General features: G+C 41.9%; 1 protein-coding gene across 8 annotated transcripts in view; it reads right to left on the bottom strand.

Moving 5' to 3' along the window:
* Positions 1-14,280, bottom strand: part of ARID1B (AT-rich interaction domain 1B) — a 291,898-nt gene extending 277,618 nt beyond the window's left edge. For all 8 annotated transcript variants that reach the window (XM_077755104.1, XM_077755108.1, XM_077755105.1 and 5 more), the window contains exons 1-2: positions 14,191-14,280; positions 622-732 (exon numbers count right to left, since the gene is read on the bottom strand). In XM_077755104.1, coding sequence (XP_077611230.1) covers positions 622-729 — 108 coding nt within the window. In that variant the 5' untranslated portion in view covers positions 730-732; positions 14,191-14,280. The remainder of the gene's footprint in view (positions 1-621; positions 733-14,190) is intronic.
* Between the last annotated feature and the right edge of the window lie 2,222 nt (positions 14,281-16,502).

Genomic DNA, 16,502 nt, shown 5'->3' with positions numbered 1-16,502 from the left:
TAGGCTACCCGTTTAAAAAAAAAAAAAAAAAACAGATGAACTCTTTACAGGCATCAACATGATTCCCTATAATAGAACTACTACCCTAATCAATATATATCCCAATCACCATACTGTATTTGCTGGTGGAAATACTTAAAGACTGCTTTTTCCAAATTTAAACTAAAATGCTTTCATCTGGGTGGAAAAGGATTGGCTGACTTCTCATGACGTCTAGTCCCAGAAGATGGGATGCTACCACCGGATGCTTTATCTCATTCATCATTTGTGATCATTTGCCAAGTGGGAATTTCTTCACGTTTAACTCTTGTATAGGTACCTCTGTTCTGTGTCACTACAGAAAGCAACAGGCTGGGCACAGCACAACCGTCCAACAGCAACACCTTTCTGCCACAAACCCATCAGCTGAGTAATAAACCTTGCAACTGGACCCAGAGATACTTCCAGATGAAAGAGGCGTATCCAGAATAAAGCCCTAAAACATTAATAAATCACAAATATATCTGACATCTAGAAACTTCTCCCCCGAGTCTTAATATTCAGTGGAACAAGCAAAAATAACAGCTCTTTTTAAAAATCTTTAACTCATTACATTTCCAAATCAGCACATTAATGTCTTACTGGTAAACTTGATGGTCTCTCTTGTTGTATTAAGTTCAAGTCTTCGTGGTTAGGTTTTCCAGGAGCCAAAGGAGGTTGAGACCTAGTTCCATAGCCTTCCTGAGACATGTCCTAAACAAACACAGATATAAAGCACTCCATAAATATCTCAGTGAAATTGTAACCAAAACAAAGCAAAGGCTTATCACAAACTGTCAACTTTATATTACATTTAAGCAGACAAAGAAATATGTTATAGTTATCATTTAATACTTTATCGAAAGTAGAAACAAATGACAAAGCAGTGAATCAAGAGCAAAAAAAATTATATACATATATATACACGTACATATATATGTATACGTGTGTGTGCGTGCATATATACACACACACATATACAACTAAATTTACTGTGACCATCCAAACTAAACACCATATTTGAGTTTTGCAAGAAGATAACAGTAAGTAAAAGACGGGAAAGAGATGAGCTATGACTAAACTCTCCTTTAAACCAGAGCAAACCAAAAGCTCGCGTTAATGTTTAATTTTGATTTTGGCTGGGCTGCCTTTAGTAGTACCTTGAAAATGCTAAAATAATTAATGAAAATTTTATTATCAACTGACTTTTAGTATGTCCTCTCGATAACCCACAAAACAACATCGTTATTAAGCTCACGGTATCCTGGGGTTTCTACAAAACCAATAAACACTCCTGCACAGAATTCCATATGTTCACGTGGTACAGTTTCCAGAGAACCACAGTAAAGAATAAAACAGCAGTAGGGAAGCGAAACACACCCAGAAAACCTGCTGAGGTATGAGAAACTTATCATTAACATGGCCTTTCTGGCATCCTGTTGAACACTTTTCCAAGAGGTATTCAGCACGGCTTCAGTATTACACTGAAATACTATTATAGAAATCAAATACCACACCCCACCCAACTTACTATATACCCAGTCTCTAGCTGGTTATGTATGCTCAGTTACTCAACGTTCTAGCACCATTTACATCCAAAGTCCAACAGCAGCACAGAATGGAAAATACTTATTACAGCATGTCTTAATTGGTGCCGAAAGCTGAAAAACCAGTTTCTGATGGGGGAGGGAAAAAAAGAATGGGAAATATCACTTAAAAATAAAATCCTCTCCCTTTCCCTGTCAGTGTTGGTTAGTATTAAAGAAACATTATATACGAGTTCTACTTCTCCTGTTAAATCCTCAAAATATGACTTTAAAAATTGATGTTTATTAGTTGAAACCCTATAAAAAGCTTCTGCTGCCCCACCCCTTTCTCACACAGCATACACTTAAAATTACACGGTTTCTTAAGCCAAGAAACTTTGGACCAATAGCTAGTACTACAAAGTACACAAACTGTACGAACCAGATTTAACCAGCCAAGTGCTGGTTTTAAACAGGCTGTGCAGGAAGGGCAGGCCTGCAACACAGCATTTCCTGAGCAACCCTTCTGTCCTTTAAATACATCTACACACACACACACAGACACACACACGCGCGCGCGCGCGCGCGCAATTAAGCAAAATATCTAACCTCTAAAAGGAACGCATAATACCCAGTTAGTACTATGCTTTTGTAAGAGAGTTAAAGCCCAGTTGTCCAGGTTTTAATCTGGGAACAGTTAGGTGAGGCCTCAGTGAGCACACGCAATCCAGGACACCCAAAAGGGTCTCTTCAATCCGGCTGCCAGCAGAGGGGAACAATTGGGCTGTGGGGGACAAAAGCCGAGGCTGAAAGATGATTACAGCTCTCTCGCTGGCCCCCACCCCCACCCCCAGAGCCTCTCTTCCGGACCCCAGACCCCACTTGTCACACAGACACCCCGCTGGGTGCCCTGCGGGCGCCTTTAGATGAACAGCAAGGATTTCAAATCAAGTAGGGCACAAGGCCTCCATTCAGGGCCTTCCCCGTTACAGAAAAACCCACAAAGGTGCTGGACAGCCTCACAATGGGCAAACAAATGAGCAGACCCCCTCTAGTTCCTCAAACACACGCGTGTGCGCACGCACAGTTTATGGGCAGGGAGCAGACACTTTTTTTTTTTTGTAAACTTCACTTAAGAAACAGGAACGGCTCACGTGTCCTATGCTTATTTGCCTTTTAAATTTTTTTTATTTCTCTTTGTAGCTAAATGAACGGACTTCTAAAAGAGTTGAAAGAGAGACCATTACAACTATAATGAATACGCATTTCAATTTAGATACTGTCCCCTCTAAAATAAGCAGCACTGAACTAATAGACTAGGAAAGCTATCAGAAAATTTTACTATGGCTTTACATTTCACTTTTTAAGGCTTTAAAAGTTCAAAATAATTAGATTCCACCAGTCTCAAACACGATTCCTAACCACAAGAGGCTTTCAATTATTAAATTCAGTTGGAAATAAAACTGAAACAAAATTTAGGGAGAATGGCTAAAACAGAAACTTGTTCTGCCTCAGTTTATGTTGAAACGTAAGGATTAATTTAACTGAGAAAACATCCAGAAAAGGTACCAAGTTTTAACCTAAACAATCATCATCTATATACAAATCATCCCAGGACTATAAAGTCTACATTTGGCAGCTTTAATAAAGATAGAAAGGTCATATTCCATAAGAAACCTGAGCTTTTTCCCCTTCAGAGCTAGATTTATTTTCTAGTATGTACTTATCTTCACCTGAAGAAGAGTAGTAGTAATGAGTAATTTAATGGACAATATAAGAGGGCAATGTCAGTATCAGAAAATAATGGGTTCAGCATCACATTTTATAAACAAATGACAAAACACAAGCTTACATTTAAAATACGTTTTTTATGTTTATTTATTTCTGTGAGAGAGACAGAGCATGAGCAGGAGAGGAGCAGAGAGAGAGAGGGAGACACAGAATGTGAAGCAGGCTCCAGGCTCTGAGCTGTCAGGATAGAGCCAGATGCAGGGCTTGAACACATGGACTGCGAGACCATGACCTGAGCCGAAGTCAGACACTTAACTGACTGAGCCACCCAGGCGCCCCACATTTTTAACACATCACTACCATCTCTGGTTAGTTACAAATCTGAACCAGGGCACACTAGTGTGTACACTGGTTTGCACGCACAGTATTCTGCATTCGTCCGCCATGGCTATTTCAAAGAATATCTCACTGTGACAATTCTGCAGTGCAAAAGAACCACATGTGGGGAATGTGGTTTACCCTTTCAGAGTTCTTTATCAATATTATTTGTCTTCATCTCACCCACAAACTTTTAACCATTGATGGATTCTGGTTTTAACTCTCTTTACGTTATGAGTCAAAGGTAAAAAGGAGACTGACTCACAAAACAACAAAGGTGTGAAAAGAGCTTGGGGTAGGAGCTTCCACAAGTTTTCACCTAGGTATTTCTTTTAACAAACGTGGTAAACGTCTGCTGAATGCCCAGTATAGAACATTCCTTTTGCTGGGTACTTAACATCTTAGAGTGTGAAGCATGAGCAGGTACGAAACACTCGTGTCCCACTTATGTTGGAAGGAAGGTTAAGACCACAACTATCACGTGCGTGTACTGTAGAGGCCAAGAGCCTAAGTGCTTCTGTCTTCTTTTATGGTGAAATGAATTAAGTACTAATGGCAACACAAGACTTTAAAGAAAATGTAGAATAAAATGTCAAGGGCTCTTTAAAAAAATTAAAAAGGGAAAATATTCCCATGGTATTTTTTTAATTTATTTTTTATTCCCTTTTTTTAAAAACGGCAAATAATCTCACCACTCAATGCACTGCCAAGTATAAATGTGAATTTAAATCCTTTCTCCTTTGTTCCTCCTATACACGGCATATTTCTGGCCCCTTCCCAATAGACTATACAGCTCATTCCATATCTGCACCTAAATGTCTATGCTTGGTTTACTGCTACATAGTATTGCATTATTTGTCGGCACGGTGACCTATTTAACCAGTCCCCTACTGATGGACAGTTAAGTTGCTTCCAGTCTTTCCCTACCTCATATGGTGCAATGACAAAATCCGTGGGCATTCATCTTCGTGTGAAATACTTCTGTGGCATAAATCTAAATAAGGAGAATTTCTGCCAAAGGGATGGCGCCTTTAAATTTTTGACAGAATCTAGCAAAGTGCTCTTAACAAAAGGACCATCAGTCTATATTCAAGTCCATCATTTTGGAACAGAATGAAGCTTCACTAAAAATGGTTACCTAACATTTGCCTAAATGTTGCCTCAATATGCCTAAACCCATGATTCAAAGCAGGGAAGCTGGGGCAGGGGGTGGTAGGGCGGGGAGACAGTAACAAAAAGGAAAACAAAAATTCAAGAGCGTGGAGAAAGGAAATCAAAGGGGGCAGCCCTCCTACAGGCCCTCCTACAAGACACCTCAGTCCCAGACACACCAACAAACGGGACTGCGGGGTCTCGTGGGAAAAGGCCAGGAGCTGGCGAAAACAGTCTAGGTTGTGGTGACTTCGGGTTACTTAAGAAAGATTTCTCCAATAATCACGTGAAGTTCAGGTGCGTAACAAAGAATAGAGATGGCCACTTATTACTCTTGCAATAGTCCAGAGTGAGATGACAAGGATTTGAATAGTCTCATAACATCCTGCAATATCTAAGTCAGAATAAGTTTCCTGCTCCCTTTTTCTCCCTGCTTTGGAAACTGCCATCATCAATTCTAACTACTACCGGGGAAAACACAAGGCACATAGGACACTGCAGTGGGAGGGAAGCTGGACTGGGTCTCCTCCACGGAGTGCCTGCCTGATGGCCACACAGGGCTGCCAGTCACGTGAAATCATGACTTTGATCAAGAAACCTAGCATGCTGCTGGCCTCCTTAAGTGTTAGTGTGTAGATAAATAAATTAAAAATATCCTTTCCAAAAGGAAAGCAATACAAACCTGTAAAACACCCACTGCATAATGGCACAATCACCGCCCAACCCATCCCAGGAACACCCTGAAGGAAACGTTATTAATGAAGACAGCTGACATTTGCGGGCAGGGCTCTGTGACAGGTGCTGTGCACGGTCCGCCTCTACCATAAACCCATGAACTAATCTCTATCATCACCTTGTTTTCACCACGAGGTAACAAAACCTTAAGTGACTTGCACAGCTAAGGTCTAAGCACTGTATGGTGTCCCTATGTGATGGGCAAATCTCCACTTCTATCCTGAGGGTGCTCTGCAGACCGCTGGAAACCTCAAACACTATTACGTACTAAGGATTTAACATAATTTTAACTTTTTAAAGGTATTTCATATATTCTCCTAACCTCCCCTTTCAAAAATTATGAACCTTGCATATTTCATATGCGGGATAGTTCCAAAATATTCAATTACAATATTGTGAATAAATAAGAAATATTAAAATTTAAAACTCCTGCAAATTTGAGTGTAAGGCTACTTACTCTCTCTACTGCTCATGATCATGGAATAGTTAATTTAAGGTTCACAGGCTGACAGGAAGCAACAGAAAGAGACCTGTGCTACCTTCTCGGATTACGGCCACATAAAGCTCCTCAGCCAGGTTGGCTCTTCCGAAAACTGGCATCGCTCAGATCTTTACCCCAACGACTCCACGCTGATCCTTGAGGGTGACAATTCCCACATCTCTACTTCAAGTCCCACCTATTTTAACTGAACTATGAACATCTCTACTTGAGGGTAAAGCCTCTTCCACACATCATATCAGGAAAGGACTCTCCTCTCTGTCCTCCAACCTGATGGTCCTCTGTCTGGTCACCATCCCATGCACAGGAGACTTCTCAGAGCCATCCCACACACTTTTTCATCTCTTTCACCATCCACATGCTTCTGACCCATCAAGTCACTGTCAAAGCCACTGTCTTCGTCTTCCCCCCAGAATAACAGGCCCTGTATTTGGGCCGATTTATATTACGGCCCGTGGCCCACTACACCACCAGAACAGCCTTGCTAAAATTCAAGTGGTCATGGTGCCCTATTGCTTGGAAAAGGCCTCCTCCTCAGCGCCCACAGAATAAAGCCCGCAGTCCTTGGTCTAGCACGGGAGAGTTCGGCAAACATGCTCCAGCCGACACCCAGCTTCACCTGGGTCTTCCCCCGGCAGGCCCGTACTCCACCCCCTCAACCGCTCGACTGCTCCCGAGATCTCGGGATGCCACAGGTCTGCTCTTCAGTCCATCCTGCTCCTGGAGGGGATGCCTTTCCTTCTGGGGTTGCAAAGCATCTGGCTGACCTCGGAGCCTCCTAAACATGAACTCCAGCAGCCCCCAGACGACGAGCCCACACCAACTTCAGATGTGCTCCTTGTCAAGAATTTACACTGCTGTATTTTAACTATTTGCTTGTGTATCTTCCGAGCTGCACTCTTACTTCCACCTGGTCCCCTGGTGCCAAGTGCAGACAGGTACCCGGTAAGGGGCTGCTGAATGACTGACTGAATGGCTTTGAAAAGTGTACACTTAGACACAGCAATACAAAAATAAATGTAGGAGGACAAATACATAAAAGCGAACGAAACTTGGGCTCATGCCCAAGAATATTTATCATGGTCACAGTTACACTGCCTGGTAGAATGTGCTACAAAACATTTTGTTGTTTGTCTCTGGCAGTCTTGGATGCAGTAAAAAATAATAATAACAATTAATAATAATAATAAAGAGAGGAAAAAGACGATGGCAAGCATCAGCAGTGCCATCAAAAAAGAAAGAAAAATCAAGACATTCTATACCTCCCTGATGAACAAACCAGTAATGAAATATTCTTGCCCAAAAAAATTGATAATGAGTTTGATAAAGCCTGTCGATCTAACTACCAATTTATAGGAAATAAAAAGGACCAAAGAACATGCTAAACCATAGCGAATCAATCAGCAAATCTCAAACTGTGGGAATGTCTAATATATAAATGACCTACTTTCTTCAACAAATAAGTTGCAATAGTTACAAGGAGAGGGGAAAAGAGAGATGAAGACAGAGGGAACATCCTACAGATGAGAAGGTATCAACCAATTCTAAGACTGGACTTTGCTTAGATCTTTATTCAAACTACCCTACAATGTAAATTAAACATTTATTCCGTTTATGAGGCTACTGGAAATTTGGAGAATTGGTATGAAAATTTGTGTTTTAACAGTGATAACTGTATTATGTTTATGTTTCCTTTTTAAAGCCCTTTATCTTTTAGAGGTATATATACTGAAATATTTACAGATTAAATGACATGCTATCTGGGACGTACTTCCAAATAATGCCTGGGGGGAGGGGGGTTGGGAGGAGAGGGAAGAGAGTGTGGATATAAAGAGACTAGTCATACAACTGTTAAAGGCTGAGCAATGGGTGCACAGGGCTCCTGTCTACTTCTGTTTATGTTTGTATTTTCCACTTAGATGAAAATGTTGTTAATGGCATTAAAGACAAGTCTGTCGGGAATCCACCTGAAAAGAGTACAAGGACTTTCTAACTGCCTTCAATATCCCTTCTCCCAAGAAAACCCATTAAAGAAAGATCATTTAATCTTTCAGTTTCTTAACCCCCCTCCATTTTAACAAGTTTGCTGTACTGCTTAATACTAACACTTAAGATCCCTCCGTAATCTTAACCAAATTAAGCTCGCCAGTTTCATTTTCCCTACCTCTCCAAAGAGAAACCTGCCCGATGGCTGACTCTGTGAGCCTTTCTCAATTCCATCCCTTGGTCAAGCTGTCCTAATCTCGGCTCCAGCTGCCCCCTTTGCCTAAAACGGACACTCTTACCCTTTTTGTTCCAGCCTCCAAGACTTTTCCAGCCACAAATCTCTCCAAAGATCATGAGCCTTCAAATCTAAGAAACCCAAGATCAAATTCCAACTTCTAGACTATTCACTAGCTGTGTGACCCTGAACAAATTTTTCAGTTCCGTTTCCCCACTCTAGAAACCATACTGGATTGAGCTAGCCTGGGAAGGCTAGGGGTACAACGTGCCCTTGACACCCAATGCTCACGTATACTAGTGTGCAGGGCTCAGGGACTAAGGGCTGTGTGGACATTCTCCATCCATGACCATCAGGATCTCTTTAGGATACTGGTAAATCACTTTAATTCTCCTAAGTCCATACCAATACTTTCCCCTGCATCTTCCTTTAACCCTTGCTTCAAAAATCTTTGATAGCAGATTTAAAAATCACATGACCAAAGCTCAAATGGTTTTTGACTCCTACGGATTCCACAGGCAGATTCTAAACTTATATTAAAGCCAGACCGTATACACTGATAGAGTTTAGATTCAGCTACATTCAAAATACTGTGAATTTTCTTCCAATTGGAAGGCATGATTATTTCCAAAACCTAAAAACCATTCTAGAAAATGGACAGGCTTATACAAGTGACTTTATATTTTCTTACTGACGCGTCTCATCATTATCGACGGCGAGATCAACGCTACAGTTGTAGCCTGCTGGTCACGAGGATGCCACTATAGCACACGCCTCCCCAGCGCACCTGAGGCTGCGGCAGCCCCTGGGCTTGCAGGAAAGGAGAACTCTGACTGGACTGGAGGAGAGAGAGAGCACGGCCACCGAGAGTAGCTGTCTCCCCTCCTCCAGTCAGGTTCAAATCCTGGAGGCCAAGTCCTCTGGCGTTCCAGAGTTAAGGATTGCTTCCTGCCTTCTCTCAGTTTTTGCAAGAACTTCCTTCTAAAATAAGGGGACCCAGAAGGAAAAGGGGATGTGCCTAAAATTACATTTCCTAAAATACCAAAGAGAAACATTAAGATATTCACCAGCTAAAGACTAAAATAATTAAGATTTTTAATAGATTATTTTTTTAAAATAAAATCGCAAAGCCAAAGGAGTCACAGTAAATGTCCAGTTGTGCTTTTTGTTACACACACACACACACACACACAGAGTAAACAAGAACTCCAGCTCTCTAACCTATTTCCTAAAGAATTACCTTCCTTATCCACAAAACCAAGATATAAGGACTTACCTCCAAGAGCTGAATTAACAATTAAAAGAGAGACTACCTTTAAGCAATTAGCACTGTGCCTGGTACATTTAAGGCTCAATAAAAGTTAGTGATCGTTATTTATGTTCTTTAAAACCACACTGAAGAATGAGAAGCAAAATTTTCATGGAATCACTGGGGCTTTACCTTGTGGCAAGCGCACGGACGGTGCTGACAACAGCAGCTAACAATTATACGAGATTTACTGTTTGCCGGACAGTAAGTGCTGCACTCACTGAAAAGGGGGGGGGAAAAAAGGTCTTTTTGTCTGACTTGAACCTCATGAAAGTACTATTTTACAGAGGAAGAAACTGAGGCACAGAGCTTGAGTAACCTGCGTAAGGTCAGTTAGCAAGTGGTGGAACTGGGTTGGGAACCAATATATTCCTTCCCCACAGTCCTCGCATTTCACCGCCCTCGCACTCTGCTCCTCCCACAAGGGCTATTTTCTGGACTCTACCCGTTAGCTGCTAGTTCTCAGCCTGAGACTGGGGTTCAGGAATCTCCATTTTTAATACACTTCTCAACTTAGCTTGCAGAGTAAGAACTGTTGATTAAAGGCAATGTAATATTTTCATTAAAGTTTGGTAATTAAGAAATGGCTGCAATGTGGAGTTTGGGAGTATTATGCCATCACCTAGTATCTGTAGTGGAAATCTGCGTGTCATTAACAAGAGCGGGTTTACCAAGCCTTTATGGTTGGAAAATAGGTAGAACATGAAGTCTCTTACCTACCCTGCTGTCAGGAATGGTCTTATTACTGTGACCATAGTAACATCTCAAAAAGGCCACCATTCATTTTGGAAAGAAGTAACATTGGCAGGGGCCTCACATACTCTCTGACCACTGACTCTTACTCCTAATTCCCAATCCCCCTCCTCCGTGACCAGAGAGCTGACTGCTCCAGGCACGTGAGCCAGAGACCTGGACATCTGGGGGCTGTAACTCACATTTAGGGCCTGAATTCTCAACCTCGAAGGAAAGGGATTTGAAAACTCCCCTAAAACAGATTTCGGGTGCTGTATAGATTTTTCTGGGAAGAAGGTCCCTAGCTTTCACCAGATGCTCAAGGACCTTGCAAAAAGCTAAAACGTAGAAAACTAAAAGGGATGATCGCATCAAAAACAGGACTTGCCAGAATTGAGAACATAATTTCACAAAGACTTAAAACCGGAGTAGCCACAATCTTTACCTAAATAACTGAAATAAAAGTATAATTATTAAATATTTCCAAATACAGTTTGCGTCCAAATTGTATATGCAAAAAAACCCTCAGGTCCAAAAAGTGTAAAAAGTTCTCTGAACAAGACACCTTGTGTTATTCTACACAGGCTTTAATTAAAGGAGGAGCATGAGGGATGCAAGGGGCGTGACCCCAACCTGCTGGAACAGAATTTATGACACCCGTATACGGTAGAAAAAGGTAGAGTCTGTTTTTGCCAACGAGCGAAGGAAGGTGCCAGAAAGATCCTGCCTCACGCCTGTCTTGCCAACTCATCCCTAAAGCTGTAGAGGGAATCACTTAAAAAAAAGTTCTCCCTGAAATACCTTTGGACTAAAAGCTAAAACTACCAAAGGAAACAAAGAAAAGGCGGCTAGAAAACAAACAAAAAAGTGGGGCGCCTGGGTGGTTCAGTCGGCTGAGCATCTGACTCTTCATTTCGGTTCAGGTCATGATCTCATAGTTTGTGAGACGGAGCCCTGTGTTGGGCTCTGTGCTGACAGCGCAGAGCCTGCTTGGGATTCTCTCTCTCCCTCTCTCTCTGCCCCTCCATCTCTCTATCTCTCTCTCTCTCACTCTCTCTCTCAAAAATAAACAAATAAATAAACATTAAAAAAAGAAAAAGAAAACAAAAAGTCACAGAAAAAACATAACCAAAGACAATAAAAGCCAACTAGGGCGGACTTGGCGGCTGCTCTGCATGGTACCAATAACACTTTCAAAACTCAAAAAGCAAAACGGATTCCGGTGAATTTTTTTAACATGAGCATATATTACTTTTATAACCTTTAAAAAGAAGTTAAAATGGATCATTTATTTGGTCTATGAAATTAATTCTCTCTTTCCCCATGCCAGTCGTCATTTTCAGAGTCCACTCCCTATCCCCTTTAATAATCTTCAATGAAAAGGAAACAGAATATAGACGTTCCTTCTCTAAGAAATAACAAAACCATTGGGATTTTTCAGAGGTTCCCTTATAGTTTTGAAAACATATATTCCAGTTAAGTATTGTTAGTGATTATAGGAAAAATTTTTACCTTTAAAGAGTCAATTAAATTTCTATTTGGAAAAGAAGAAAAAGAAGACTCCAGAAATTTAGGATTATCATCAATTACCTTGAAATTATAGTAAAATTTATTAAAGTAAAATTTATTTCTTAAGCCATTTTAAATGAAAGTAAACACCTCAGCCCCCCACCCCCACCCCCACCCAGCTGGCTCAGTTGGAAAAGCAGGCGAATCTTGATCTCAAGAGTTGTCAATTCAAGCCCCATGTTGGGTGTGGAGATTACTTAAATAAATAAAATCCTAAAAAAATAAAATAAAACAAATCCCTCAAATTTCCAAGGACATTCTGAGGATAATCCTCCCACTGCCGTTCTATAGGGGAAGCGAAGGTTGAGAACCACTGCTCTGAAGCAAAGATGACACCCCAAATACTTGCCAAGTGGTGAAAATGGGGGCCAGGGTCTTGGAGTCCCCTGCTGTGCAGGATATTACCCACTCAGCTGGAGAGTCTTGGGGTCCCAGGACAGAGAGGGAGTACCATCTGAGTGTGCTGGGCCGGGGACGGTGCCCAAACAACTCTGAGTGCCTGAGCTGCTACCATGGTTCTCCGAGGATGGTCCTGGGTCAGGAGCAGCAGCAGCAGCATGTGGGAACTTGTCAGAAGTGAAAATGATCAGGCCACACTCCAAACTGCAGAAGCAGAAACTCTCCGGAGTAGGGTTCAACAACCTGTGTTTTCCACAAGCCTTCCAGGGCATTCCAATGCACACTGAAGCTTGAAAAACACAGGGTTAACAAATGGAAAGCCCCACACCTATGGCCTCAAGGCATGAATATCAGCCTACCTGGGGAGCAAAATGTCGCTCTATTATATATAAACAGTAATAAAGGAGATGGTAAACCCTTAGATTAAAGTAGAATTGGATCAAAGCCAAGTCCCACCACATTCAGGGAAAACTTGCTGTATGATCTCTCAGGGTTGTTAATAAAAACTGAAATGATATCCACGGGCCATGCAAAAATAAAAGACTGGAAAGCAATGGTTAGTATCTCTGTGCTCCGATGGTGCTCAAACATTAGGATGCATCAGAATAGCCTATAAAGTTAAACGCAGATTCCCAGGTTTCCCCAAAGAGAACAGGTGAGGTTTTTTTTCAATATTTATTCATTTTTGAGTGAGAGAGATAGAGTGCAAGCAGGGGAGGGGCAGAGAGAGAGGGAGACACGGAATTTGAAGCAGGCTCCCAGCTCTGAGTTGTCAGCATAAAGCCTGACACAGGGTTCAAACCCACAAACTGGAAGATTGTGACCTGAGCGGACACTTAATCAATTGACCCACCCAGGCACCCCGAGAACAGCTTTAAAGAGAGAATTGAGCAAATACCCCAGGTGATTTTTTTAAACATTTATTTATTTTTGAAAGCGAGTGTGAGTGCATGTATGAGAGCAGGGGAGGGGCAGGGGACAGAGGCTCCAAAGCGGGCTCTGCACTGACAGCAACAAGCCCGATGTGGGGCTTGAACCCACAAACTGTGAGATCATGACCTAAGCTGCAGTCAGACACTCACCCGAATGGTCACCCAGGTGCACCAACAGGTAATTCTGATGCAGATAATCCCCGGGTTTTCACTGTAGAAAACCATGGCTGTACAAAGGTGGTTGTTGCGCACACCAGTAAATTCTAGAAGTAACCCTATATTTCAAACATCTGCAGATAGTCATCTTCTGGAACACAATATATAGAGAGCCTATTACTCTAAGAATATTTTAAATCAAAGAAATTAATGAAGGAAGAAGAAGAACTTTAATGTCATATGTAAGTTATGTTGTAGTTTATTTTCGGTACTGTAACAAATTGAAATGAGCACTGAATGACAAAAAGGCAGCTGAGAGTAACCTCCCCGCCCCCCCCCCAAAGAAAACACCCCACTCAGGAAACAAAGAAATTCCCTAGTCTCCCCCGTGTCAGAACTTAAATTTAAGGAAAGATGACTGTATAAAAAAGAGTGAGCCTCGACGATACTTTAGTCGCACATCCTTTCTATGCCCAGCCCCATCCCTGACCACCGACGGAGGAGGGGTGTCAGAGAGGAAGGGAAAGTGGTACCCTGAGAGCGTCACGCAGGTGCAAGTGCGAGGGCCGCACAATGTCCCGGGCTACGAAAGCTGTGACAGGCGTCTTCCTCCACCAGCGGAGACCGTGCAACCAGGGCAAAGAGCCAGAGAACACGTTCCCAGGGCAGCCAAGTGCCAGGGCATCTGGCTCAATCCCATAACTCCATGTCTATCAGAGGAGCCGATGGAGATGGAGGGCAGAAGGGAAAGGAAAGGAAGGGGAAGAAAGGAAGTCTGAAAGCTTACCTATCTCACCGCTGAGTTAGAAACGTGGAGAGGGCATGGAGCTTACCTGATATTTAGAAATCTCCCGCTCTTAATGTGTTTGAAGTGTTTCTTCAGCTTTTAATACAATGTATCTTAAGCAATGTAGTGTTTTCCTCTCCTCTGCGCTGCAGACAGTCGTGGTGGCCGTCTGATTTGATCTTCCTTGTATTTCTAAACATGCCTGATACACTGATAAGCAGATGCCTGACAGCATATGAACAAGCCTTAAACCAGGACCAAGCTACCCCCACACTCCAGGCCTAACTGGTTTCTGGGTTGTTCTTCTCAGGAGGAACCTTCCATCACCTTCCTAAGGTAAGGTAAGTATTAAAAATATTGTTATTATTGGGGCACCTGGGTGGCTCAGTCAGTCAGGCATCCGACTTTATTTCAGCTCACGTCATGATCCTGTGGTTCGTGAGATAGAGCCCTGCTTTGGGCTCTTCGCTGACAGCAAGGAGCCTACTTGGGATTCTCTCTCAAAATAAAGAAAGAAACATCTTTTTAAAATAAATATTGTTATTACTATATAATTCCTTATGTCCAGTTTTATTTTCCTTTGATTCTGGTACTTAAAAAGAAATATTTGAAAAATATTTTAGGGGTGCCTGGGTGGCTCAGTCAGTTAAGCGTCTGACTTTGGCTCATCTCGCAGTCTGGAAGTTTGAGCCCTGCATTGGGCTCTGTGCTGACAGCCTAGAGCCTGGAGCCTGCTTCAGATTCTGTGTCTCCCCCTCTCTCTGCCGCCTTCCCTATCCGTGTTGTGTGTGTTGTGTGTGTGTGTGCGCCTTTCTCCCTCTCTCAAAAATAAACATTAAAAAATATTTTAAATATGAAAATGAATAGCATTATCAAATTATAGTCCAATGCAGTTAGAGCCCCTTATAACCCAAAACATAAAAAGAGTTAACTACTGAAAGTTATCCACCAAAGAGCCCAAAATGCTTTATTACTGGAATAGATCTATATAAAATCAGATGATTTTTCTCTGACTTTTTTCCAAGCAGGAAGAATTGTGACTACAGGATCATCTTGATTTCTATAGCAATTAAAAATACCAGCGCCACCACGTTCAGGTCATGTGACATCCTAACACTCTCACAATGTTTTTCTTCATTTTCCAGTAGATTTTTCTATTTACTTCTTTCTAAAGCTTTCAGGGAGATCAAGACCCAAAATATACACACAAACACACACAAAACTGATCATTATATATGAACTGATACTGTTAAGCCAACAAATTATATCTATATTCAAAATTAGTGCTGAGCTTTTAATATGCCACTCTGTCTCCCAAGGGAGAAGGGAAAAAAAGCAGCAAGAGGAAGGGAGTCCTTACTTTCTCATTCCCATCCTCCTAACCTCTGGCCACCCAAGCCCAAAGCCCACCTGTGGGCTGCTGGCCCCAGAGACTCTCACGCCACCTCTGAGCTCCCATGAGTGGCTCCAACCCCAGTTGGTTGCCCAAGTCAACAACCAGAAATCAGTCTAGGAGTGGGTCTTGCTCAGACCTCAAAGCAACTTAAAAGTTTACACCGTAGATGCTCACAAGCTCTTGAAACTTGAAATTCCCTCTAGCAATGGTTCAAAGCCTAATTGCAAATAGGGTAAAGCAAAAAAAAAGGAGATTCAAAATTCAAACATAACCCAAGCCTGCACTAGTAATCTCCTCTAAAACAAAGAATAATTTTTATCAATCTACTTCCAATAGTTTTCATTACCAAGTTAATTAATAGACACCTGTGTTAATATCTAAATGCTAAGCAATTAATGTCGGCAAACTATAAATGTCCTTCTCTTTGCTTTTTCATAACAAAATCCTACAAAACAACTGAAAGGAGCACTTCAGTGACTTAACACAGGCCTCGTACGAGTAATTCTCCCCAAAAGCTGCAGAAGAAGGAGCAGCTTATCAATTAACATTGTGTCACAGAAGTGATGAGAAACATAGGTTAAATGATTAAATAACAGTAATAATAAATATTTGTGCCACAACAGATCATTGCCAATATTCTTATTTGAAACCTCGGAACTCCTTTTAATTGACTTAAGTGAGCGGCAGCTTATCAATTCTAAAGTATTTTACACTCATGCTTAAATGCTATCTCCTTTTCAAAATGATGCTCATTTGCCAAATACTTTCAAGTTTACTGTATCTCCTTTCAAAAACTGCTGACCGTGGGGGCACCTGGGTGGCTTGGTCAGTTAAGCGTCCGACTTTCGCTTAGGTCACGATCTCGCGGTTCGTGGGTTCAAGCCCCGCGTCGGGCTCTGTGCTGACTGCCAGCTCAGAGCCTGGAGCCTATTCCAGAGTCTGTATCTCCTTCTCTCTCTGAC

Source organism: Crocuta crocuta, unplaced genomic scaffold (assembly GCF_008692635.1).
Source record: "Crocuta crocuta isolate KB4526 unplaced genomic scaffold, BGI_CrCroc_1.0 scaffold11, whole genome shotgun sequence".
Taxonomy (NCBI): domain Eukaryota; kingdom Metazoa; phylum Chordata; class Mammalia; order Carnivora; family Hyaenidae; genus Crocuta; species Crocuta crocuta.
This window is presented reverse-complemented; position numbering and strand designations above follow the sequence as displayed.